The sequence below is a fragment of the Centroberyx affinis genome, unplaced genomic scaffold, assembly GCF_046629955.1.
Source record: "Centroberyx affinis isolate AG114_WGS23_722 - 3 ecotype Tasmania unplaced genomic scaffold, CSIRO-AGI_Caff_v1 ptg003627l_1, whole genome shotgun sequence".
NCBI lineage: Eukaryota > Metazoa > Chordata > Actinopteri > Beryciformes > Berycidae > Centroberyx > Centroberyx affinis.
In genome coordinates this window covers 117,865-140,560 of record NW_027281539.1, presented here as the reverse complement: position 1 = coordinate 140,560, position 22,696 = coordinate 117,865, and the positions used below count along the sequence as shown (strand labels likewise).

At 39.7% G+C, this 22,696-nt stretch overlaps 1 protein-coding gene and 6 non-coding genes across 7 annotated transcripts; 1 reads left to right on the top strand and 6 right to left on the bottom strand.

The window, feature by feature from the left end:
* Positions 1-1,635: 1,635 nt before the first annotated feature.
* LOC139661826 (U1 spliceosomal RNA) lies at positions 1,636-1,792 on the bottom strand. The gene has a single exon (XR_011696614.1). It is a non-coding gene; the product is annotated as a U1 spliceosomal RNA (small nuclear RNA).
* Positions 1,793-3,835: 2,043 nt separating this feature from the next.
* Positions 3,836-3,999, bottom strand: LOC139661823 (U1 spliceosomal RNA). The gene has a single exon (XR_011696611.1). It is a non-coding gene; the product is annotated as a U1 spliceosomal RNA (small nuclear RNA).
* A 1,989-nt stretch (positions 4,000-5,988) lies between these two features.
* Positions 5,989-6,152, bottom strand: LOC139661820 (U1 spliceosomal RNA). Its single transcript, XR_011696608.1, has one exon. It is a non-coding gene; the product is annotated as a U1 spliceosomal RNA (small nuclear RNA).
* A 1,559-nt stretch (positions 6,153-7,711) lies between these two features.
* On the bottom strand, positions 7,712-7,875 carry LOC139661825 (U1 spliceosomal RNA). Its single transcript, XR_011696613.1, has one exon. It is a non-coding gene; the product is annotated as a U1 spliceosomal RNA (small nuclear RNA).
* Positions 7,876-10,539: 2,664 nt separating this feature from the next.
* Positions 10,540-10,730, bottom strand: LOC139661822 (U2 spliceosomal RNA). The gene has a single exon (XR_011696610.1). It is a non-coding gene; the product is annotated as a U2 spliceosomal RNA (small nuclear RNA).
* Positions 10,731-12,285: 1,555 nt separating this feature from the next.
* LOC139661824 (U1 spliceosomal RNA) lies at positions 12,286-12,449 on the bottom strand. Its single transcript, XR_011696612.1, has one exon. It is a non-coding gene; the product is annotated as a U1 spliceosomal RNA (small nuclear RNA).
* Positions 12,450-15,276: 2,827 nt separating this feature from the next.
* ech1 (enoyl CoA hydratase 1, peroxisomal) lies at positions 15,277-22,553 on the top strand. Its single transcript, XM_071540389.1, has 10 exons — positions 15,277-15,620; positions 16,897-17,065; positions 17,663-17,751; positions 17,832-17,956; positions 18,408-18,456; positions 19,222-19,286; positions 19,641-19,711; positions 19,874-19,945; positions 20,489-20,639; positions 21,986-22,553. Exons 1-10 carry the CDS (start codon positions 15,584-15,586, stop codon positions 22,088-22,090), a joined length of 933 nt encoding a protein of 310 aa, XP_071396490.1. The 5' UTR covers positions 15,277-15,583; the 3' UTR covers positions 22,091-22,553.
* Positions 22,554-22,696: the final 143 nt, after the last annotated feature.

Below are 22,696 nucleotides of genomic sequence, written 5' to 3'. Positions count from 1 at the left end.
GTTTACATATTCATGTACATACTGTAAATAGTCTTAGTTTTCATGTGCATATTCATGTAGATATTGTAAATAGTCTGTTTTCATGTACATATTGTAAATAGTCTTCATTTTTATGACATTTCATATCTGTAAATAGTTTACATATTCATGTACATATTGTAAATAGTCTTCATTTTTATGACATTTCATTCTTAGTCATGTTCAATGATACTTTGTTGCCTACACTGTAGTGCTGTGTTTTTTTTATTCTAAGTGTTCCCCATTTCATGCACTTTATTCAATAAAGTGTTCAGTGCTACAGTAACAGTGAATTGTGGAATATCAATTAATGAATGCAACAATGGGGGTATATTTGTTTATCAAAAAAATAGGGACACATATAGAGTGGCAGATTACTTGCATGTAAGGACATGTGCCTATACTACAAGGATATCAAATAATTTTGCACATGTAGCAATAGAAACATTAAAGTAGCTTTAATCAGCCTCAGAAATATTAAGGCACTTTTAATCAGCCTCCCAATAGTCATAAGGGAATTCATAAAGATAGAAGCGACAAATGTAAATGAATGGCATTTAGGAAAAGACAAATCATTCTCACACAAGTATACTTTTGATAAAATAAGCTGTATTTCAGTGAAAAAAATCAGTCCAGTAACATGTGACTAAATGACATGAATTATGTAGCATTTGCTTATACAAATATACTTGAGATTGTGTTATAGCAGCATTCTTCAATGGCTTCAAGAGGTATCACAATAAATAGCTGATTTAAATCTGAAATGGCCAATATCACACATATGGAATATATACAGATGATGGGAGTGAGCTGTATTGTAGACTCCTCCTGTAGTCTCCTGTAGACTCCTGCGAATTCCCCAAATGTGGGAATCTCGACTGCATCATTTCTGGTAGTGGGGGACTGCGTTCGCGCTCTCCCCTGTAATCATATACAAAGAAAATCTTTAAGATCTATAGGCAAAAAGGGACACGTAATGCAGGTGCTGACCAATGTGCAGTTTTCTGATTACAGATCTGATGTATTATGGTGTATGAATGCCTCTGCTGGAAGATTCTGTCCTTACTGTAATGGCAGTGTCTTGAATTATTTGATATATTTCTAAGTCAAACATAAACCTAAGTATAAACCTAAGTCAAACATCACGTTTGTGGAAAATGATGGAACTGTCAGGCTGCATCTATATTGTTACACCCAGTTTCCCTAAAATGGCTTGGCAGCAGTTGGCAGCTGGTCTGCTGAAGAGTACATAAAATATTATCAGAAAATCATTTCCTTGATCCTTAGTGCTATCATTAAACAAATATATATGTTAAGATAACCCTCAAATGTCAATGCTCAAATGGAGTTATAGTTGAATTTAACTTTGTCATCTTACACTTTTAGAAGGGTGACACCACAAATCACAAAAAAATGCTGAGAGAAGTCATCACACAAAATGACATTTGTGCTCACAGTAAATAGTGGTACATGATATACAAACACATAATAACACATAATAATAAGAGAAACCAGTAAGGGATAATGGCTTTCTTCTGGATTGACCTCATCAGGGCACTGAATGAAGTGTGAGCAATATTTCATTTGACCACTTGGGGGAGCCACAGACCACTCTATGAACTGTAGACCCTGGCCCAATTACATTCAACACAATTGCACTACGGTACAGCCCACCCCCATTCGCAGGGGTCAGCACAACCGGAGTGCAATGGCTGAGCCTCGCCCTGGGTGAACCACCTTCATGATCATGGTATCTCCCCTGCCAGGTAAGTATGAGTTGTACACGTCAGACTGAGGGGAGTCACTCACACACACACCGCTCTGGATGATGGTGCTGATAATGTATAAAAACAAATCAACTCATCCAGAGTCTACATTTGCTCAACCTCATTTTGTTCTCCTGCTGTTAAAAGGATCACAAAAAGCATGCTATTTCTCTTGAGAAGGTTACATTGCGTTTATACTGTTTTCCCATGATGCAATGCTGCATGGTCATACAAACCCAAAACAACTTTAACATATTTCATCTACACTAACTCTGAAAAATGAGCAACAGCCAAACAGCAAATTCAAACAAGTTCAAACTAAAGCATGCCAGAAATGAGGTTGTTTGATCCACATAAAATGGAGACAGGAAAAAAAAAACGGTGTACACAGAGCGCATGGTCCTTTTGTCTCGCTCAAAAGCTTCTTCTTGTTTTTCCACTGGTGGTGGCATCTAACATCCCCCACTACTGCCACCTACTGCTTCGGAGTGTAAACTAGTTGATATCTACACCAGAGGTTCTCAACCTTTTTGGCTTGCGACCCTTAAAATGAAGCCATGCCTACTCACAGCCTTCTGTCACAGGCTGCACATGCAAAGTGGTGAACAGTTCAACTAAAGAATGATTTCCCCTTTTCAGGTTGTTTCATCTGATTATCAGAGGAGGCCGAGAGGCTGAAAACTATTCAGTATTTCATAAGAAAAAAGCAAAAATTAGACAGAAATCAGAAAAAATATACATGATAATAATGTTGTATAGCGGAAATTTGTTTTTTTTCCCTATTCCATAAATCATCTTGTGACCACCCAAAATTCTCTAGCGACCCCCCAGGGTCCCGACCCTCCCGGTTGAGAACCACTGATATACACCTGGGATCCCTAAACTATGGAATTCCATTGAGGACATTTATTCATACATTTTATTTACGCCCTTTTCCAGTGATAACAAGTTAAATTTCTTTGTTTTCTCAAGATATTGAGTCACTATATCAAGATAACACATTTTGTTTTTGTGGGATAACTACATAATTTTCTCATTATCTCAAGATAAAGTAATGGGCATAGAGTAATTATGTTGTTTTCTCTGTAAAACTTAATTTTGTTTTCCTGAGATAATGAATTCATTTATATTATTCTTCAAGATTTCCAACTCCAGTGCATCACACTTGACCTGCTGACTGACTGAAGATGCCCTGAACACTAACAGGTAGGCCGACTTCAACATTTGGGTTTTGAATAATATGCTTTCCTTTAGAATGCAAGTTCCAAGCAGAAAATTATGTCATTACGCTGAAACCCCCCCCCCCCCAATGTTTGTTGAGATAATGACAAAATTCTCATGTTTCCCTCAGAGATCTCAAGACAATTTTCTCATTATCTCAGGAAAACAAAATGTATTATCTTGAGATAATGACATAGCCTATATAACTCAACATCTCGAGAAAATTAACTTTCTTACCATGGGAAAATGCCAAAAATAGACCATTGTTTAATAAAGATTTTGTCCTGGGAAACTCCAACGGAGAAGTTTTTTGTTTTGTCTGGAGGTGGGGAACATGAAGTCTCAGTATAGTCCAGAATAGTCATTCCTATACACTCTCTAATACTCTTCTAGTGAATAAATAACAGTGACATTTAACTCTTCTATTTTGCCCAGTGTCCCCTCAGACCCCTGGAGGTCCCTGGACCTCATTTTGGGAACCACTGGTCTGCACTGCGTACAGCAGCACAGATTCTTTTGTACAACAAACAAGCAAATGTCTTAAGCTGACGCCTAACTTCAATACTAATCCGTAATGTGCTTAATTATAATGTCAGCAGTCAGTATGGGAGAGTGGGTATTTTTTTCCATTAATAACTACCTTAAATTAATAAACTACCTTAAATTTAAGGGTATTTTGCGTGAATTAAGGAGTGAATTAATGTAAACTAATGACAATGTAAGGTCATTTAAAGGGAATACTGGTTAACAGAGATATGTCTGCAGATATTTAAAATGAAACAGACACATGCTGCTGATTTAGAGATTCAGTTTCCTTTTGAACAGTTGATCAGGGGAGAGCGCGAACGCAGTCCCCCACTACCAGAAATTATGCAGTCGAGATTCCCACATTTGGGGAATTCGCAGGGGTCAGCACAACCGGAGTGCAATGGCTGAGCCTCGCCCTGGGTGAACCACCTTCATGATCATGGTATCTCCCCTGCCAGGTAAGTATGAGTTGTACACATCAGACCGAGGGGAGTCACTCACACACACACCGCTCTGGATGATGGTGCTGATAATGTATAAAAACAAATCAACTAATCCAGAGTCTACATTTGCTCAACCTCATTTTGTTCTCCTGCTGTTAAAAGGATCACAAAAAGCATGCTATTTCTCTTTTGAAGGTTACATTGTGTTTATATTGTTTTCCCATGATGCAATGCTGCATGGTCATACAAACCCAAAACAACTTTAACATATTTCATCTACACTAACTCTGAAAAATGAGCAACAGCCAAACAGCAAATTCAAACAAGTTCAAACTAAAGCATGCCAGAAATGAGAGGTTGTTTGATCCACATAAAATGGAGAAAGAAAAAAAACAGTGTACACAGAGCGCATGGTCCTTTTGTCTCGCTCAAAAGCTTCTTCTTGTTTTTCCACTGGTGGTGGCATCTAACATCCCCCACTACTGCCACCTACTGCTTCGGAGTGTAAACTAGTTGATATCTACACCAGAGGTTCTCAACCTTTTTGGCTTGCGACCCTTAAAATGAAACCATGCCTACTCACAGCCTTCTGTCACAGGCTGCACATGCAAAGTGGTGAACAGTTCAACCAAAGACTGATTTTCCCTTTTCAGGTTGTTTCATCTGATTATCACAGGAGGCCGAGAGGCTGAAAACTATTCAGTATTTCACAAGTAAGAAGCAAAAATTAGACAGAAATCAGAAAAACTATACACGATAATAACGTATTATCAATGTGTATAACACATTTTGTAGGCCTACATAATTTTCTCATTATCGCAAGATAAAGTAATGGGCATAGAGTAATTATGTTGTTTTCTCTGTAAAACTTAATTTTGTTTTCCCAAGATAATGAATTAATTTATATTCTTCGAGATTTCCAACTCCAGTACATTACACTTGACCTGCTGACTGACTGAAAACGCCCTGAACACTAACAGGTAAGTCGACTTCAACATTTGGGTTTTGAATAATATGCTTTCCTTTAGAATGCAAGTTCCAAGCAGAAAATGATGTCATTACCCTGAAAAAACAATGTTTGTTATCCCGAGATAATGAGAAAATTCTCATGTTTCCCTCAGAGATCTCGATAATTTTCTCATTATCTCAGGAAAACAAAATGTATTATCTTGAGATAATGATATAGCCTAAATAACTCAATATCTTGAAAAAAGAAAGAAAATGTACTTGTTACCATGGGAAAACGCTGTGAATAAACCACTGTTTGATAAAGATTTTGTCCCCAACTGAGAAGTTTTTTGTTTTGTCTGGAGGTGGGGAACATGAAATCTCAGTATAGTCCAGAATAGTCATTCCTATGCACCCTCTAATACTCCTCTAGTGAAGGAAATAACAGTGGCATTTAATTCTTCATTTCGCCCAGTGTCCCCTCAGACCCGTGGGGGTCCCTGGACCTCATTTTGGGAACCACTGGTCTACACTGCGTACAGCAGCACAGATTCTTTTGTACAACAAACTCATAACAAAAAGCAAATGAAGGGTTTCATTACAAAATGTTACATACAGTATATCCATTTTGAAAAATGTTGCTACTTGAAATTCATCAGGCAATATTTGAAAAACAAATGATTCTGTCATCAAATTATAAACTATTTTATAAGCAAATGTCTTAAGCTGACTCCTAACTTCAATACTAATCCGTAATGTGCTTAACTATCACGTCAGCACTCAGTATGGGAGAGTCTTTTTTTTTTAATTTTTTTTAATTTAAAAGTAAGGAGTCAAGATTAAGAGGCATTTAAGGAGATTTTGATGGGATGTCCTCCATTAATAACTACCTTAATTTTAAGGGTATTTTGCGTGAATTAAGGAGTGAATTAATGTAAAATAATGACAATGTAAGGTTATTTAAAGGGAATACTGGTTAACAGAGATATGTCTGCAGATATTTACAATGAAACAGACACATGCTGCTGATTTTTAAAGATTCAGTTTCCCTTTGAACAGTTGATCAGGGGAGAGCGCGAACGCAGTCCCCCACTACCAGAAATTATGCAGTCGAGATTCCCACATTTGGGGAATTCGCAGGGGTCAGCACAACCGGAGTGCAATGGCTGAGCCTCGCCCTGGGTGAACCACCTTCATGATCATGGTATCTCCCCTGCCAGGTAAGTATGAGTTGTACACGTCAGACTGAGGGGAGTCACTCACACACACACCGCTCTGGATGATGGTGCTGATAATGTATAAAAACAAATCAACTCATCCAGAGTCTACATTTGCTCAACCTCATTTTGTTCTCCTGCTGTTAAAAGGATCACAAAAAGCATGCTATTTCTCTTGAGAAGGTTACATTGCGTTTATACTGTTTTCCCATGATGCAATGCTGCATGGTCATACAAACCCAAAACAACTTTAACATATTTCATCTACACTAACTCTGAAAAATGAGCAACAGCCAAACAGCAAATTCAAACAAGTTCAAACTAAAGCATGCCAGAAATGAGGTTGTTTGATCCACATAAAATGGAGACAGGAAAAAAAAAACGGTGTACACAGAGCGCATGGTCCTTTTGTCTCGCTCAAAAGCTTCTTCTTGTTTTTCCACTGGTGGTGGCATCTAACATCCCCCACTACTGCCACCTACTGCTTCGGAGTGTAAACTAGTTGATATCTACACCAGAGGTTCTCAACCTTTTTGGCTTGTGACCCTTAAAATGAAGCCATGCCTACTCACAGCCTTCGGTCACAGGCTGCACATGCAAAGTGGTGAACAGTTCAACTAAAGAATGATTTCCCCTTTTCAGGTTGTTTCATCTGATTATCACAGGAGGCCGAGAGGCTGAAAACTATTCAGTATTTCACAAGTAAGAAGCAAAAATTAGACAGAAATCAGAAAAATATACATGATAATAACGTTGTATAGCAGAAATTGTTTTTTTTCCTATTCCATAAATCATCTTGTGACCAACCAAAATTCTCTAGAGACCCCCTGGGGTCCTGACCCTCCGGGTTGAGAACCACTGATGTACACCAGGGATCCCTAAACTATGGAATTCCATTGAGGACATTTATTCATACATTCTATTTATGTCCTTTTCAAGTGATAACAAGTTAAATTTCTTTGTTTTCTCAAGATATTGAGTCACTATATCAAGATAACACATTTTGTTTTTGTGGGATAACTACATAATTTTTTTAAGAAGTTTTTTGTTTTGTCTGGAGGTGGGGAACATGAAGTCTCAGTATAGTCCAGAATAGTCATTCCTATACACTCTCTAATACTCTTCTAGTGAATAAATAACAGTGACATTTAACTCTTCTATTTTGCCCAGTGTCCCCTCAGACCCCTGGAGGTCCCTGGACCTTATTTTGGGAACCACTGGTCTACACTGCGTACAGCAGCACAGATTCTTTTGTACAACAAACAAGCAAATGTCTTAAACTGACGCCTAACTTCAATACTAATCCGTAATGTACTTAAATATCATCCGTAATGTGCTTAATTATAATGTCAGCAGTCAGTATGGGAGAGTGGGTATTTTTTTCCCATTAATAACTACCTTAAATTTAAGGGTATTTTGCATGAATTAAGGAGTGAATTAATGTAAACTATTGACAATGTAAGGTCATTTAAAGGGAATACTGGTTAACAGAGATATGTCTGCAGATATTTAAGATGAAACAGACACATGCTGCCAATTTAAAGATTCAGTTTCCCTTTGAACAGTTGATCAGGGGAGAGCGCGAACGCAGTCCCCCACTACCAGAAATTATGCAGTCGAGATTCCCACATTTGGGGAATTCGCAGGGGTCAGCACAACCGGAGTGCAATGGCTGAGCCTCGCCCTGGGTGAACCACCTTCATGATCATGGTGTCTCCCCTGCCAGGTAAGTATGAATTGTACACATCAGACTGAGGGGAGTCACTCACACACACACCGCTCTGACTGGCGGTCCTGACAATTTATAAATCACCAAATCCAGAGCCTGTGACATCACCTAAACTTCCATTTTGTACCGTTGCTGTTAAAGTAGTAATACTCGGACTGTAATTTCACTTGACAAAAAGATACATTTCATTAATTGTTTTATACCCATCATGCATTGCTGTATTGCCACATGAAGTCCTACAGCAAAAGCATCTGTAATGTATCTACAGTAACAGCCCAACAGCGAATGCAGTCAAACCAAAGCTAAAGCACACCAGCAATGAGAGGTTATATGATCCGCATTTATCATACAAGGAATGAAAGAAAAAGAAAAAAACACAAAGCACATGGTTCTTTTGTCCCACTTAATATCCACTTCCTGTTTTTTACTGGTGGGTAGCGTTACTGCCACCTACTGCTTTGGAGTAGAAACAAGTAACTGTCCACAGTGTACAACAACAGTCTCTTTTGTAAAATTCTTGCCATTAGCAAAATATTTGTATTTTATAGCCCCCTGTGTGTTATAAATAACCTATTAATAACCATTTATGATAATCTGCCCTCTTCTGCAGTGTGTTTTGGCTTCCTTTTGACAAAATCTCAGGGAAGAGCATAAGGCCGTCCCGCACTACCAGAAATTATATAGTCAGCATTTGCACATTTGGGGAATTTGCAGGGGTCAAAACAACCACAGTGTAATGCAGCCCGACAACAAATTCAATCAAGCCCAAAGCTTAGCATACCAGAAATGAATAGAAGTATGATAGAGGTTTCTCAAATGTGGAAAGAAAAGAACAGTGAAAACAGCGCACATCGTCCCTTTAATTCACTGAGTCAACAGCCGCTTACTGTTTTCTGGTTTTGTTTTGTTACTAGTCCTAGTGGTGTGCATACAACATGCCACATCACTGTCACATACTCCTTTGGAGTGTAAATCAGTGACTGTCAACACTGTGTGCAACAACACTTAAAATACACTTCAACAAGGTCAAATAGCAAGTATGTCTGTATAGTCATGGGTGTGAAAATTAGTTTGTTTAGAATGGGACAAAACACATGACATGACAACTAAACACACTATACAAAATATTTAGCAATAATGAGCGCCTCGCTGTACATTCCCACTCATTACACAACTGCTTACCAAAGACATTAATCATTTGACACAAAATATTTTATTACTAGCTAAAGTAATTTACAAGTTTTCGCCAAAGTGTTTTTAAAGAGAGAAAAGGAAAAGGTTTTGTGTGTTATGATATTGTGGTGATCAGGCAGGTTTGAAGTCTATATTTAATATTATTAGGAGATGTAAATTTTTAAAAATGTAAATATAACTATAAGATGGGAGTCATCGGTTGTTGTTCTTGAGATCAGAAAAGCACAGTGGGATGCCCTGCAGCATTTGTTTCCATCTAGCACAGGGCTGCACAATTAATAAAAAAATATTTAAAAAATTGCTGTATGGACAGCAACAGTTACAAAATTGCAAGAAGCTATAAACCGATTGTTAGAGGGAAAGGTGTCAGATGGCCTTCCAGGACAAAATATCAAGTTACATGTTGGAGAAAATTTTGCATGGATACATTATCCACCATCCTCAAAATATACTCAAATATAAAAATTATCTGAGAAAAACACTTGTAAAGGCTGTTGGATTTATTATATTAATATATTATATTTTTACATTTATATATTATATCAATTACTGCCAGGAGTGCACATTACCCCACTTGTTAAGTACAAAAATCTAAAATTGAATAAAGTAACAACACTGGTTTTAGGTTAGGTGATGCTGTCAGAAACGGAGCTACAGTATTATTGACAAATGATTACAATTTCAAACCCATGGAATATTTCTGAATAACAATTCCTTGCAGTATTCCCGTTGTGATTTTAAGCTTTTATACTAACGAGTGCAGTGCCCGTTCAGAATAGGCGTAGGCTATCCGTCGCTTGCTTTGAGCCCCGCTGCTGCACAGAGCGCTGTTCGCTTGTTTATTCAAAGTTTATTAATACTGAACGAGTCGCGTGTCCAGTCCGACACTGCACGTCCTTGGGTCCCCAGCAATACACCCGCCACGTGTGAAATAGATCGGACGAACGGTTCTCGAGATATGCGAAGGACACAGAGATTCCTTGCTTTATAGTCTGATATACGGTGAATTAGTACTGACTTTATGTGACATGATCAAGTGGGTTTCAGTCAAGTGGCGTCGTGATTCAAAGGTTTGCAGGTTTTTGTTCCAACCAAACACTACATTAACAACCTTCAACCACAGAGGATAATTAGCGGAAATCAGCTGGTGTAGACTGGCATAAAAACCTATATGCTATTCATAGTATTCCCATGATGTCACCTGCATTCCCTATCAACATGGCACTTTACAATACACAGCTCACTGGCTGTGGCCGTCATTTGATCGATCATCTGTTTGTTTATTATAATCACGTTCCTTTATTATAATCACCTGTTATTTTCCTACCAATATGTAGTAATGTAACAGAATACTAGGACTTGCTTTATTTAGCACACAAACCACTAACACAGCCCTCAACCCTTTCCACCGCAGTTTCTGACAATCTCCATAAATGCCTATCAACAGATAATTAATAATTTCTTTCAACAATAGAGGAGGGTGCACCGTTCCTGGAGGTACTGCAATACCAGGTCGATGCGTGGAGTGGACGGAGCAAGCCCCTATTCCATCTCCCTATTCCAAAAATCAATTTAATATATGGTCCCCGGGTAGGGGACGTATCAGATATTAAACTGATAAGAACAGATACTACACTTGATCTTAGCCAAAAGGCCGAGAAGCGATACCGTTAAACTGACAGAGGGAAAGGGGTCGTTCTCGGCGATATCAGTCTGACTGACGGGTTTGTCCCGAAATTATGATTTTAAGACCAGTCAACAAATTACCAACAAAGTCCGCTGACGGGTAAACGAGCAAAATGCCATATAATCGCAGGAAAAATAATTATTTTAAAGAAACGATGGGCTCGTGGATGCATCTTCTCGGCTCTTCCTGGTCACGTGGTGCATTCCAGTCCAATAAGAAACGGATACATCGGAGGACTCGAAGTCCCATCTACAGCTACGTTAGGGGGAAAGATGAGTGTATCTGTAACTAATCTCAATGATAAACACGCAACGGAACTGTGTATCTGAACAGAATGGGCTGCTGGTGGAGAAAATTATGTTTTTTTTTTTTAAACAATCCAGCCTGGATCCAATAACTGACTTCACATAAACAAAATGGAGCTCTACCGGCATCTAGTGGAGAGTCAGCTAACTGCAGCGATTTACCTGCTGAAACGATTTCCTCATGTAAACTGGCACAGAATAACAGCGGTCCTGCGCACATTTTCTGTGCAACACCGGCACACATTTAAAGTAGTTGCAATTTTTTAGATTTTTTTTCCAAATGCATTAATTCACTAATTTTCATATCAAATGACTGAAAGATTAAATGTGTAAACCATAAAGAGACATAGTGATGAATTGGCACTGTAATACAATGCAATGTAAACAGCCTGCATGAGGAAAAGTAAACCAGGACAACTACAGTTTATTTTACTCAGGCACAATGCGCTACAATATTCATACCTTCACGGCCTCCAAAAAAACAGAAAACCTAGCAGACTATTCATTTGATATTAATTTAATATGTTGAACCAATAGTTAAGTGTGACAATAGTAATAGTAAGAAAATGGAACATGGGGCTTTCTGTGTGGTCTAACTTGTCAAATCAAATGGGGATGGAGGTCAAACCAGATTCACTGTCTGCAGTAAACGATAAATAAAGTATTTTTGGTACCAGGTGTCACCAGCTGATTTGAACAGAAATCAACAAAACCCACTGGATTCCTTGACTGCGGAATGATGTGATTGGATGTGGGGAACACGGACCCCGTCGGACCGTGCATTCATAAGCTTTCACTCAAGAGTAGTAACAGTGTTTTTCTTTCAACAGTTTATCAGTAATCCTTCAAGATTCCCTTCCAATCTCAAGGCTTCCATACAACATTGTAATACTAGATGTTCACGTAGGCTGCATTTTCTTCACTATTACACTCTATTCACTATTACACTCTATTACACTATTACAATTTATCTGAAACACTCTTGTCCAAAAGCTCTCTCGTAGTAGTCTTTTCATTTGCTATCCACATCGAATTTCTTGTGCCATGATTGCATCACTGCATGTCTAATTCGTGATTGTATCCTCTAAATGGGATCTCTAAAATGCTATTCAATGACAGTCTACGGCAGCTGAAATACAGTAACATCAAGCGGCAAATACACTGAAATATAGTCACGTGTGCACTGTGAATAATATGTCACACATTTTAATTTTCTTTGAACAGTTGATCAGGGGAGAGCGCGAACGCAGTCCCCCACTACCAGAAATTATGCAGTCGAGATTCCCACATTTGGGGAATTCGCAGGGGTCAGCACAACCGGAGTGCAATGGCTGAGCCTCGCCCTGGGTGAACCACCTTCATGATCATGGTGTCTCCCCTGCCAGGTAAGTATGAGTTGTACATATCAGACCGAGGGGAGTCACTCACACACACACCGCTCTGACTGGCGGTGTCAGCGGGAAACACACACACCACATGTGGGGGTGTCTTCAAACTCCTTCGGCGCCTTTGTCTTTTCGGAAAATGTGATTTAAAGGCAATATAAACGTTATTTAAGGACTGGTTTAGCGTTTGCTTTCCCGTCATGCACTGCGAATTGTACGTCTGGCGTGCTGTAAAAAACATTTAACTACAGTTTACAACGTGAAACTAAATATGATCAACTCAAAACAAAACAATATTCTCAACAACGAATTTGCCCAGGCGTTTTCTTAACTAGAATATCGCCGATTTGAGTCTCTCTTTGTCGTGTATGTCAAAAATCAAGGCATTCCACTTCCGTAAACGGAAGCTGAACAGTGAACTGCGCGTGCGCCGATGACTTCGCCAGCCTCTCGTATCTACAGCAACACTACAGCGGGGAGAAAAAGGATGAGTCTTAACACGGTGGTTCTCAACGTGGGCTCCACCAGGGGTCCCCAGCAAATTGATTGATTATTAAACTTCATCATTATTTCATTAGCAAGAAATTAACACCATTAGAGAATGTAGAAGAGTTACTATTTTGGTCGTAGTTGCACTGCTATCTCTACAGTCATTGAATTCCGGACAAAATCATATCTAGCAATACAGATTTGGATCCGAGAGACAAAATCTTATCGTGGCCCTAATGTGGACTCAAGGGGTCTTTGATATGAAAAAGATTGAGAATCACGGTCTTATAAGATGTCTTTTCTCAGTTATTACTGGTCATGTAGCATATAGCCTACTTTTAATAAGAAATAAAATCGTGAAATTGATATTTACCGCTATAGGGAAAGTTGCTGTCGTTTTCTGCTAATTGGAATGATAAAATGCAACGGAACATCTGAATAATCCAAGTTAGTTTTCGTATAGTCTGCAAAATAATGGGGCTTACTTATTCCAGCTCTTTCACAAAGACAAATTGAGCTCTCGCAGTCTCTAGTGGATACCGGTAATCAAGCTAATTAATTCCTGCTGCACCGTATTTCCATCTGCAACAGTGCAGCACCCTAAATTGCCCTGCACTCGTCGCCATGTAGCCTATACATTTGCTAGATAGGCTATTGCCCCTATAAGCCATTTATCCCCCATTACTGTTGTTTAAATTTATTTTTATAAGAGTCAAAGAGGCGACGTTTTGGAAAAACTGAACAAACTACACTGTGCGTGCAAAACACAGGCCTCCAGGTCGGTGTTAAGGCTAGCTTCTCAGCACGACAGTCAACTACCAAACGGCCATCATGGAGGCCACACCCGCTAATTAACGTGAAGTGGAGTCGTCCAACACAGCTGCTGCTGGTAGCCTAAGGAATTAAACTATTATTGAAGTTTTCTCCACCGGCAATTTGATAAAACACGAGACTTTGAGTTTCACTAGTAGCACAACATGACACATGGAAGCTAAAACTCCCGGGGGCCGCTGCAAACACGAGGCTGCCGTAATAAGTTAGCCTACGCAACGATAAAAAAAAAAAAAAAAAAAAGTCCCTATAGCCTAAAGTTTGATTTTGACACATAAATGCGTCTTGCAAAGTAAAAAAAAGGAAACCTGAAGTAAAACAACTTACCTGAAGACGTCTTGGGTGACAAAACATCGTCTAACAGCTGGATAAAGTGCTAATTGCTCCAGGTCGAGGCTGTGACCTGTTCTGTCTGTTGACGCTCTTGTTATGCAAATTAACACACACACACACACACACACACACAGACACACTGCGATAGCAATTTCCGGGATCACATTTATTTATCTGTGATTTTCAATTTGATCAATTTGAAACACTTAAAAATACCGAAAGTCAAGTCAGTTTTATTTGTATAGCACAGTTCATACAGGTAAGTTCAATGTTTCCCATTAAAATACAACAATAGTGACAATAAACAGATAAGGAAATACAACACACAGACATACATAAAAAAAACTATTATTATTATCATTATTAGCCTATTATTATTCTAATTATTATTATTATTATTAATAATAAATTAATAGGAAGATACAAAAATAAAATGCATACAAAAGTAGAGAATGATAAGGTCACTACAAACTTTTTTTTTTTTTTTTTTTTTGTTAAGCTTGATACTTTTTGTAGCCTAGTGTTCAGCTTGTCACTGCTTCCACCTCATGCTGCGACATCCTGACTGGCTTCAGCAGGTTTTCATAGACCATGCATTATGTGATGTGCTGTTGCCACTGGACCATGAGGATCAATAGTTATTGTGCAGTTCTTTTAAGTGGTCAATATGTCTTTGCTCGGTGTAACTAAGTTCCTGTGTATTTCTTTGGTGATTGAAATGATTCTGATGGTTTTTCATTTTTTCCTCCAGTTATATAGCTACCTTCCTCTGGTAGAATCCATTTTTTTTCTAGTTACAGAAGAGGGATAGTAATGAGCCATTCGAGTAAGTGTGTTGTGCTTAATGCTGTTGTGTAGGCTATGTTGTCTGACCATTATTATGAGCGCACCAACGAACACAATTATCTAGCCTAGTATTTGTGGGTTAACTTTGTGCTAAGTGCTTCTGATACTAGCTAAACGGGTTAGACTATTGACATTTAGTATGAGTATATTCACAAAGCCGTGAGTCAGTATTTTCTGCATAGTCAATGAATAATTTGCGAAAACCAAATCAGTCATATGCACTTTACCGTTGAGTAGTGGCTTTCGAGTTTGAGCCTCGTCGGACACCGTAACATAATTGTCAGTGTTTAGTTACCGGAGCTGATTTGATCATACTTTGCGCCAGGCTAACAAACAAGGGGTTAATCAAGGATTGGCTCCTACTTTGTTGTCATTGCAAAATATCATTTTTCGGGGGTTGTAGCTTTTGGCAAAAATAACTGTATTGCATTTCGCCTTTACATTGTTGCTGGCTTGAAACCAGCTGCTACCAAAGAGCTTTGGTAAGGCAGCTGTCTGTTGGCAGCTAGTTAACGTTAGCTAGCGTCAGTTGTTTGGTAGAGGCTACTAGGTCACAGAGCCAGCTGAGGTGAACTAGACTTCTTGCAGTTTATTTGAACAGGAAGAGTCTGGACTGAGCAACCAGCGACTCGTTCAAAGGGCAATGTTGTCATTCATTGTCAGGTCCGCTTTGAAGAAAAGTAAGTGTCAGTTAATATGCGTCTTAAGAAACTGTCAACTTAACATTAGCGCCCGAATTCACTGAATTTTCTCGGTGTTATCTAGATGTTTTATCATGCTTTGTAGTGTTTTAGTAACATTGTTAATGTTAGCTAACCTTAGCGAGCTCACTTGGTGCGTTGAAATGATATATAGGTGAAAGGTCATGTGTGCAACGTTAGCATTTCATGCAGCCAAGTCTTCATTTTCAAGCTAGCTGACCACGTAAAGTCGACTTTTAATCAGAACTTCAACGTGTTAGGCTTTGGGGCAAATCATCGGTTTATCGTGATAATTTCTATAAGCATATTCTGGGTCACAGCAACTAGGCTGCACATGGCTTGCTCTCCTAAACCAGGTTTCTTCCTTGTTACATCACATAAAATAATATAAATATATAATACAATATATATATTTTGTAGATCATGTTATGGAATGTCTGTTTTATCAGATTATACTCAGTGGAGGGCGGCAGGAAATAAGCAGCACTGACACTGCCGAAGTTAGGGTTTGATTCCCATCAGGGTCACTCATTGGAAAGATATATGGACTCATCGTATTGTAAGTTGCAAGTGCTTTGGATAAAATAGTGCAGCACAGGCATATGCTATTAGAAAGGTTATGACGTGAGATGATGTGACAGACCATGGACTACACAAACCTGTTACATCCTAAACACACAGTTACCATGCCAGTCCAGTTAAAATCTCAAGACCTTCTCTTCATTTCCTCCATCTCTCCGCTGCTTTCTGTCCTCCCACTATCTAAACTTGCACTTCCTACTATTGGTTACTTGAAGCCTGAAATGATTAGTCGAATAATCAATTAGTCGATGGACAGTTTTAGTCATTAATCAAGTAAAAAGTCCAAACATTTGCTGGTTACAGCTTCACATGTTTATTTTATAAATTTGTTATTATATTAGATATGATATTTATTTACTGCTTTTCTCTGTTTCATATCAATATAAAAAGAATACTTAGGTTTTTTTTGGCTGATGGTCAGACTAAGTAAGCAATTTGAAGAATCAGTTCGGGCTGTGGTAACTTGTGATGGGCATTGGTCATTATTTTTGACATTTTATACACTAAATGATTAAAAATACAGAAAAATCGTTAGTTGCAGCCCTAGTTGCTTGCAGTGTTGGCAATAGAGGAAGGTCGTTCTATTATTGGACTCGGTCTGCCAGATAAACTCATTCCACACTGTGCTGGAAAGCTTCTTCTCATCCGTCCCCCTCTCTGTGTTTCCTGTCAGACTGGGGTCTGTGGCTCCCCGGTCAGAGTGCGGTCAGAGCCATGTCGTCTCCAGGCGGTCCCACCCCCCCCTTCACCTCCCTGTCCATCAGCCACCCGGCGGAGTCCGTCACGCACGTCGAGCTGCACCGCCCCGAGAAACGCAACGCCATGAACAGAGCTTTCTGGAGGTGGGAGCGCAGCTTCACTTCATCTGAATCACTTCCATCGCCAAATTAATGAATAGGACTAGTCTGTCGCTTGTGAGTCGACTAATGGGGATCCACAATAACCAACAGTACCTAAAGAGTTCCTCATCATTGTTAGTTGAATTGCATAGGAACCAGTGTTGGGGAAAGTTACATAACCAGTTACTTTGTTATTTACCTTAAAAAGCAACCTAAGTTAGTATTTATTCATAGTAAGACGTTAAAGTACTTTTGTGTTCCCCACTTCAGAAACATGCTGTAGCAAAATGGTTAAAAAATAGTTTCTGCTGCCAAGTGTGTTGTCGAACATATGCAATGCAAGTCAAGATTATCGCTCTGTTTTTAAAACAGTAAGCCAATCAGATTTATATCAAGAATTTTCACTTTTAGTTTTTCTACATTTAAAGAAATTTGGACTAACAAAACTGAAACATTATGAAAGAAAAATAAAAGTAACAGCATTCTGATTTTTAATCAGTTAAATAGATGTTTGACCCTGTGTCTCGGTTTGTCACCTGTTGCAGCATTACTCCATAAACTAGCCTGTTGCATCACCACCCGCACTGTTTTGTTTCCCAGTGAGATGGTGGATTGCTTCAACCAGATAGCTGGAGACCCAGACTGCAGAGTGGTGGTGGTTTCTGGAGCCGGGAAGATCTTCACAGCTGGTAGGTATTGGGCTGTTATAGTGTTTTTCACCACACTGGTTTCCTCTCGGTACAGTTTAATTTATTTTCTGTCTGTCCAGGTATTGACCTGATGGACATGGCCAGCGACGTGCTGCAGCCAGAGGGCGACGACACGGCCAGAAGCTCCTGGAACATGAGGAGAACCATCACCAAATACCAAGAGACCTTCTCCGTTATAGAGAGGGTCAGTCACACAGACACAGCCTGAAGAGCTAGACCACTAGAAAATAATAAAAGACAATATAAACCAATAAAAATAGTAATATAAAAAAAAAAACCCAAATAGAAACAGTAGAAGAAAAAGATAAGATTAGAATCAAATACAGAATATAGGTGTTGCACTATGATGGATAAATAAATGAATAACTAAATTTCACCTGATTGGACCAATCACAGATATGATTATGAATATGTGCAAAACCGAAATCGCTCGGTTTTCAGTGTATCTTCTTACAAAACTGATCTTCTGTCATTTAATTAGTACTCTGCCGCACACCAGAAATACTTAGATCGACACTTTTATTGATCGGCTACATAATAATTGTAGGCCATAAAAAACCGTGTGGCTGCTTCCTCAGGTTCGCTCTGTGTGTATTTTCTCACACTCTGACCTTCTGTGGTGTTTCTCCCTGTAGTGTCCAAAGCCTGTGCTGGTGGCCGTCCACGGAGCCTGTGTGGGAGGAGGTGAGACGTCTTCACACTGTAGTGGTTCAGACCGGAAGAAAAAGCGACTTGAGAAACTAGTTGCTGGAAGTACAGCTGGGCGATAATTCAATATTATCCTTTATCGTCTTTCAGTGGAATCATATCATGATAATATGGTGATTTTGTGACGCACAATTCTGCTGTCTAAACTGATGATAACAAGCCTATTTTATTTAAAAACGGACAAAATGAGGTATGGTAGGAATGTTATTAATTTCAGTTTTGTTTGACATCACACCTAATATTCCCATTTGGTTCAATGGGATGAACATTAATTTGATTATTTAATGTGATTTTGCATACATGAGCCATATCGTGATATATATCGATATTGGAAAAAAATCCTTATTATTATCATGATATTGATTTCAACCATATCGCCCAGCTCTAGCTGGAAGTCCATTCATTTTGTAAGAGCAGAGTGATACTGGCTGAGGTCGACCACAGTTGCCTTGCTTGTTGTCTGTGCAAAAGAGTTGGCTTAGTTGTTGTTGTTAGTTGAAGTTTTGGGAAATATCTCACATCAGCAGCCAATCACGCACTTGCGTTGCTACATGTCCCGCCTATCACTGTTTTCCCTAGCAGCATGAATGAGAGTACAAGTTTCACCTGCCATTGCCAAGACTCAGCTGACATATCTGAACTGAGAGTTTTGTGTAGCTTGAATCAGTAGAGAAAATAGCAGTGAATAGACTCAGTAAGCCCACATGTCATGTTCTGCCTGGATATTGTGTGTTATTTCAGGTGTTGACCTGATCACAGCCTGTGACATTCGCCTGTGTACCCAAGACGCCTGGTTCCAGGTCAAGGTGTGTGTGTCTACAGTATAACTGCACAACTTTTTAAGTAAAAATGTTCTGCAGCAGTCAGAGGGGAGGGAGCATCTAACCTTCACATCTTTATCTTTAACATGGTCTTCGCTAGCGCTTCATCTGTTTTGAAACAGATGAAGGCGACATTTTGAAACATATTTGTTTCATTCTGATTGGTGTTTTGTGTTAAAACAGCTAAGTAACTTACGAATGAAAATGTTAGACTATATGTCATGTTGAAGGATACAGAGAAACAACAACCATGCAGGTCTGTGATAACATGTCTTATACTCACGCATGTAGCATGTTGTCGTCTGTCTCACTGCCGGTCTTTTCTCTCTGGCGTCTCAGGAGGTGGACATCGGTCTTGCAGCAGATGTTGGAACGCTGCAGAGACTTCCTAAAGTCATCGGCAGCCGCAGGTGAGCAGACAGGAGCTGGATACCTGTTCTGTGGACTACACAGATGATATGGGGGAAAATCTGTCTTCTGTTTAGTTTATACATTTATGTACAACAACTTTTATGCATATAAGCAGTAAGCGCGCAGTGTTGTTGTCATGTGGGTTACTCTTCTTTCTCCAGTCTAGTGAATGAGCTGGCTCTGACAGCCAGGAAGATGTATGCAGATGAGGCCAAGAGCAGCGGATTGGTCAGGTAAGGGTGTGTGTTAAAGCCTTTGGGTTGTGCATATAGTATAGCGTCCTTTTTTGTCTTTGCAGAGAACTGGGTTATTATGATGGCTGTTAGTGTCTGTGTGTCCATGTTGGGCTTGTATTTATTAGAAATGTCCACAACTCATTGAATAGTAACATTTTTACTGCACTTGGAGACACTTAACCAAAACATTTTTTGTAGTTTCTGTGCACCTTCAAAACACCCATTTAGTGTTTTTGTTGGCAAAGTTGATTCTGACATATTTTGCCATCATCTCAGTCCAGAAAGGGAAGCACTTGTAAGTTTGTTGTGCTAAGACAGCCATGAAGCCACTTGATTGTATCCCACAAGCACCTACCATCTCTAAAATATTGAGGATCTAGTCTGTAAAAGTGTTTTAATTTGTCAACCAAGGACTTAAGTTACCTACTATATTTAACGACCATGATCCCTTTTCATTTTGTGCTCATTTTCAAAGAGTAACTGTCACTGTGTTGATCTCTTATTGTGAGAACTCTTCATATTCCCTCTGTCCCGCTGCAGCCGGGTGTTTGCTGACAAGGAGGCGATGATGGCCGGAGCTCTGGAGATGGCGGGGGAGATCGCAGGCCGCAGCCCTGTGGCTGTGCAGGGCACCAAGATCAACCTCATCTACTCCAGAGACCACAGTGTGGCAGAGGGGCTGGACTACATGGTGAGGGGCTACAGCAGTCCACCTGTTTAAAACCTTAAAGAAATCCAGGGAACATTCATGCTCATTTTCAGGATCGCCCGCTTCACATTCACAGTTAAACACATTCACACCGGGCGTCCTGGTGTCTCGGTGGTCTTAGGTGTGTACCATGAAACCACAACATCTTGGGTTTGAATCTGGCCCGGAACCTTTGTCGCATATCATCCCCTTCTCTCTCCCAACCTTTCCTGTCTCTCTATCAGCTTGCCAATAAAGGTAAAAATGGCCCAAAAAATGTGTTCACACCAAGAAGCTGCCCAGTACAGCCAGTCCTCTACTGCAGAGGTTCTCAACCTTTTTGGCTCGTGACCTTTTAAAATGAAGCGATACCTACTTGCAACCCCCGTCACAAGCGTTCAGAGTAGGGCTGGGCAATATATCGATATTATATCAATATCGTGATATGAGACTAGATATCGTCTTAGATTTTGGATATCGTAATATCGTGATATGGCATAAGTGTTGTCTTTTCCTGGTTTTAAAGGCTGCGTTACAGTAAAGTGATGTCATTTTCTGAACTTACCAGACTGTTCTAGCTGTTCTATTATTTTCCTTTACCCACTTAGTCATTATATCCACATTACTGATGATTATTTGTTTCATTTGATTCATTATCAGACGAGGCCAAGAGGCTGAAAACTATGCAGTATTTCACAAGAATAAAAAGATAGACATGATAAATTTGCAAAGTAAAATATGCTTTTCCCTATATCCCATAAATAATCTTGCGACCCTCCAAAAGGATCTGCCAACCCTTTTGGGGCGCCCCGACCCCCAGGTAGAGAACCACTGCTCTACTGTTGACCACTGAGCAACTACAGTTTAGAGCACTTCCTTACAACAGGAAACTCCAACAGATACATGGTGGCCTGTGCTGCAGCCATAGAGGTCCCAAGATACAATTATTTTTTTGACTGCATCAGCATCAATTCAACTTCATTCAGTGCGGAGTGGTAGAGAAACCTGCTTCTGACTGGAAGGTTGCTGGTTCAAATCCCAGACCTGGCTGTGGCTTTATTGAAAAATGCTTTCTACTGTCGAGGTGCCTTTGAGCAAAGTGCTGAACTCCCGGCTGCTCCAGTAAAGCTGCTCAGTGCTCAAAGTGAATCTGTGTAACTTGCGTGTGAAGCAGGATGTTGCTGAAAAAGAGCATGTATGCCCAGTCAACCTACAAATGTTAAAAATGTCAATATAGGGTGTGTATATGAGACTTGGCTGAAAGATTTCCATTTGTTCCTGATTTTATTATTTAAGTGATTTGACCCCCAGCCCTGAACTGCATCACTTCCTTACCCCCTCCTGTCCAGGCCACGTGGAACATGAGCATGCTGCAGACGCACGACGTGATGAAATCGGCTCAGGCCTCCATGGAGAAGAAGAGTCCCAAGACGATCGCCTTCTCCAAACTCTAAACATCATCCCGCTTTAAGGCAAGATTCACACGCAGCAGGAAAAACTTTTTTCTTTAACGGCATTTTGTGGGAAGGGAGGAGAAACCACAGAAGCTGGGATTTTTTTTTTACGCTGTGTGGATCAGCTCTGTGCCACAAAGGGTTTAAAATGTAAAATCTTTTTTTGTTCCTGTGTAAACGGCGCCTGTGACATCCAAACTTGCTACTTGTTAAGCCGTAAACATTGAGACTAGCAAGCAGCGGCCATTTGTTGAGGAGGAGGTGTTGGTAAGATGAGGGACAGTAGAGTTCGACTGATAGGAGCTTTTGAAGGACAATAGTCAATAATTTCACTTTCCCAAATTCCTATGCATTCATTTTCCCCAAGAGTTTTACTTCAGCAGGGTGGAAAAGCCTCTGAAACCGCAGTTGGACCATAGGACATTAAAACTCTCCATTGAAACCCAGGATAATAAAAACATTCTTGCACTCTTATGCATTCTTATACATTACCATCTGATCCAGTGCAAGAAGAGTCATCCCCAACTGGCCAGTGAACTGAAAACCTGTCCATTTAATGCTCGCCACCTGATACCCAAGCATGAGCTGATACACCATACTTCCACC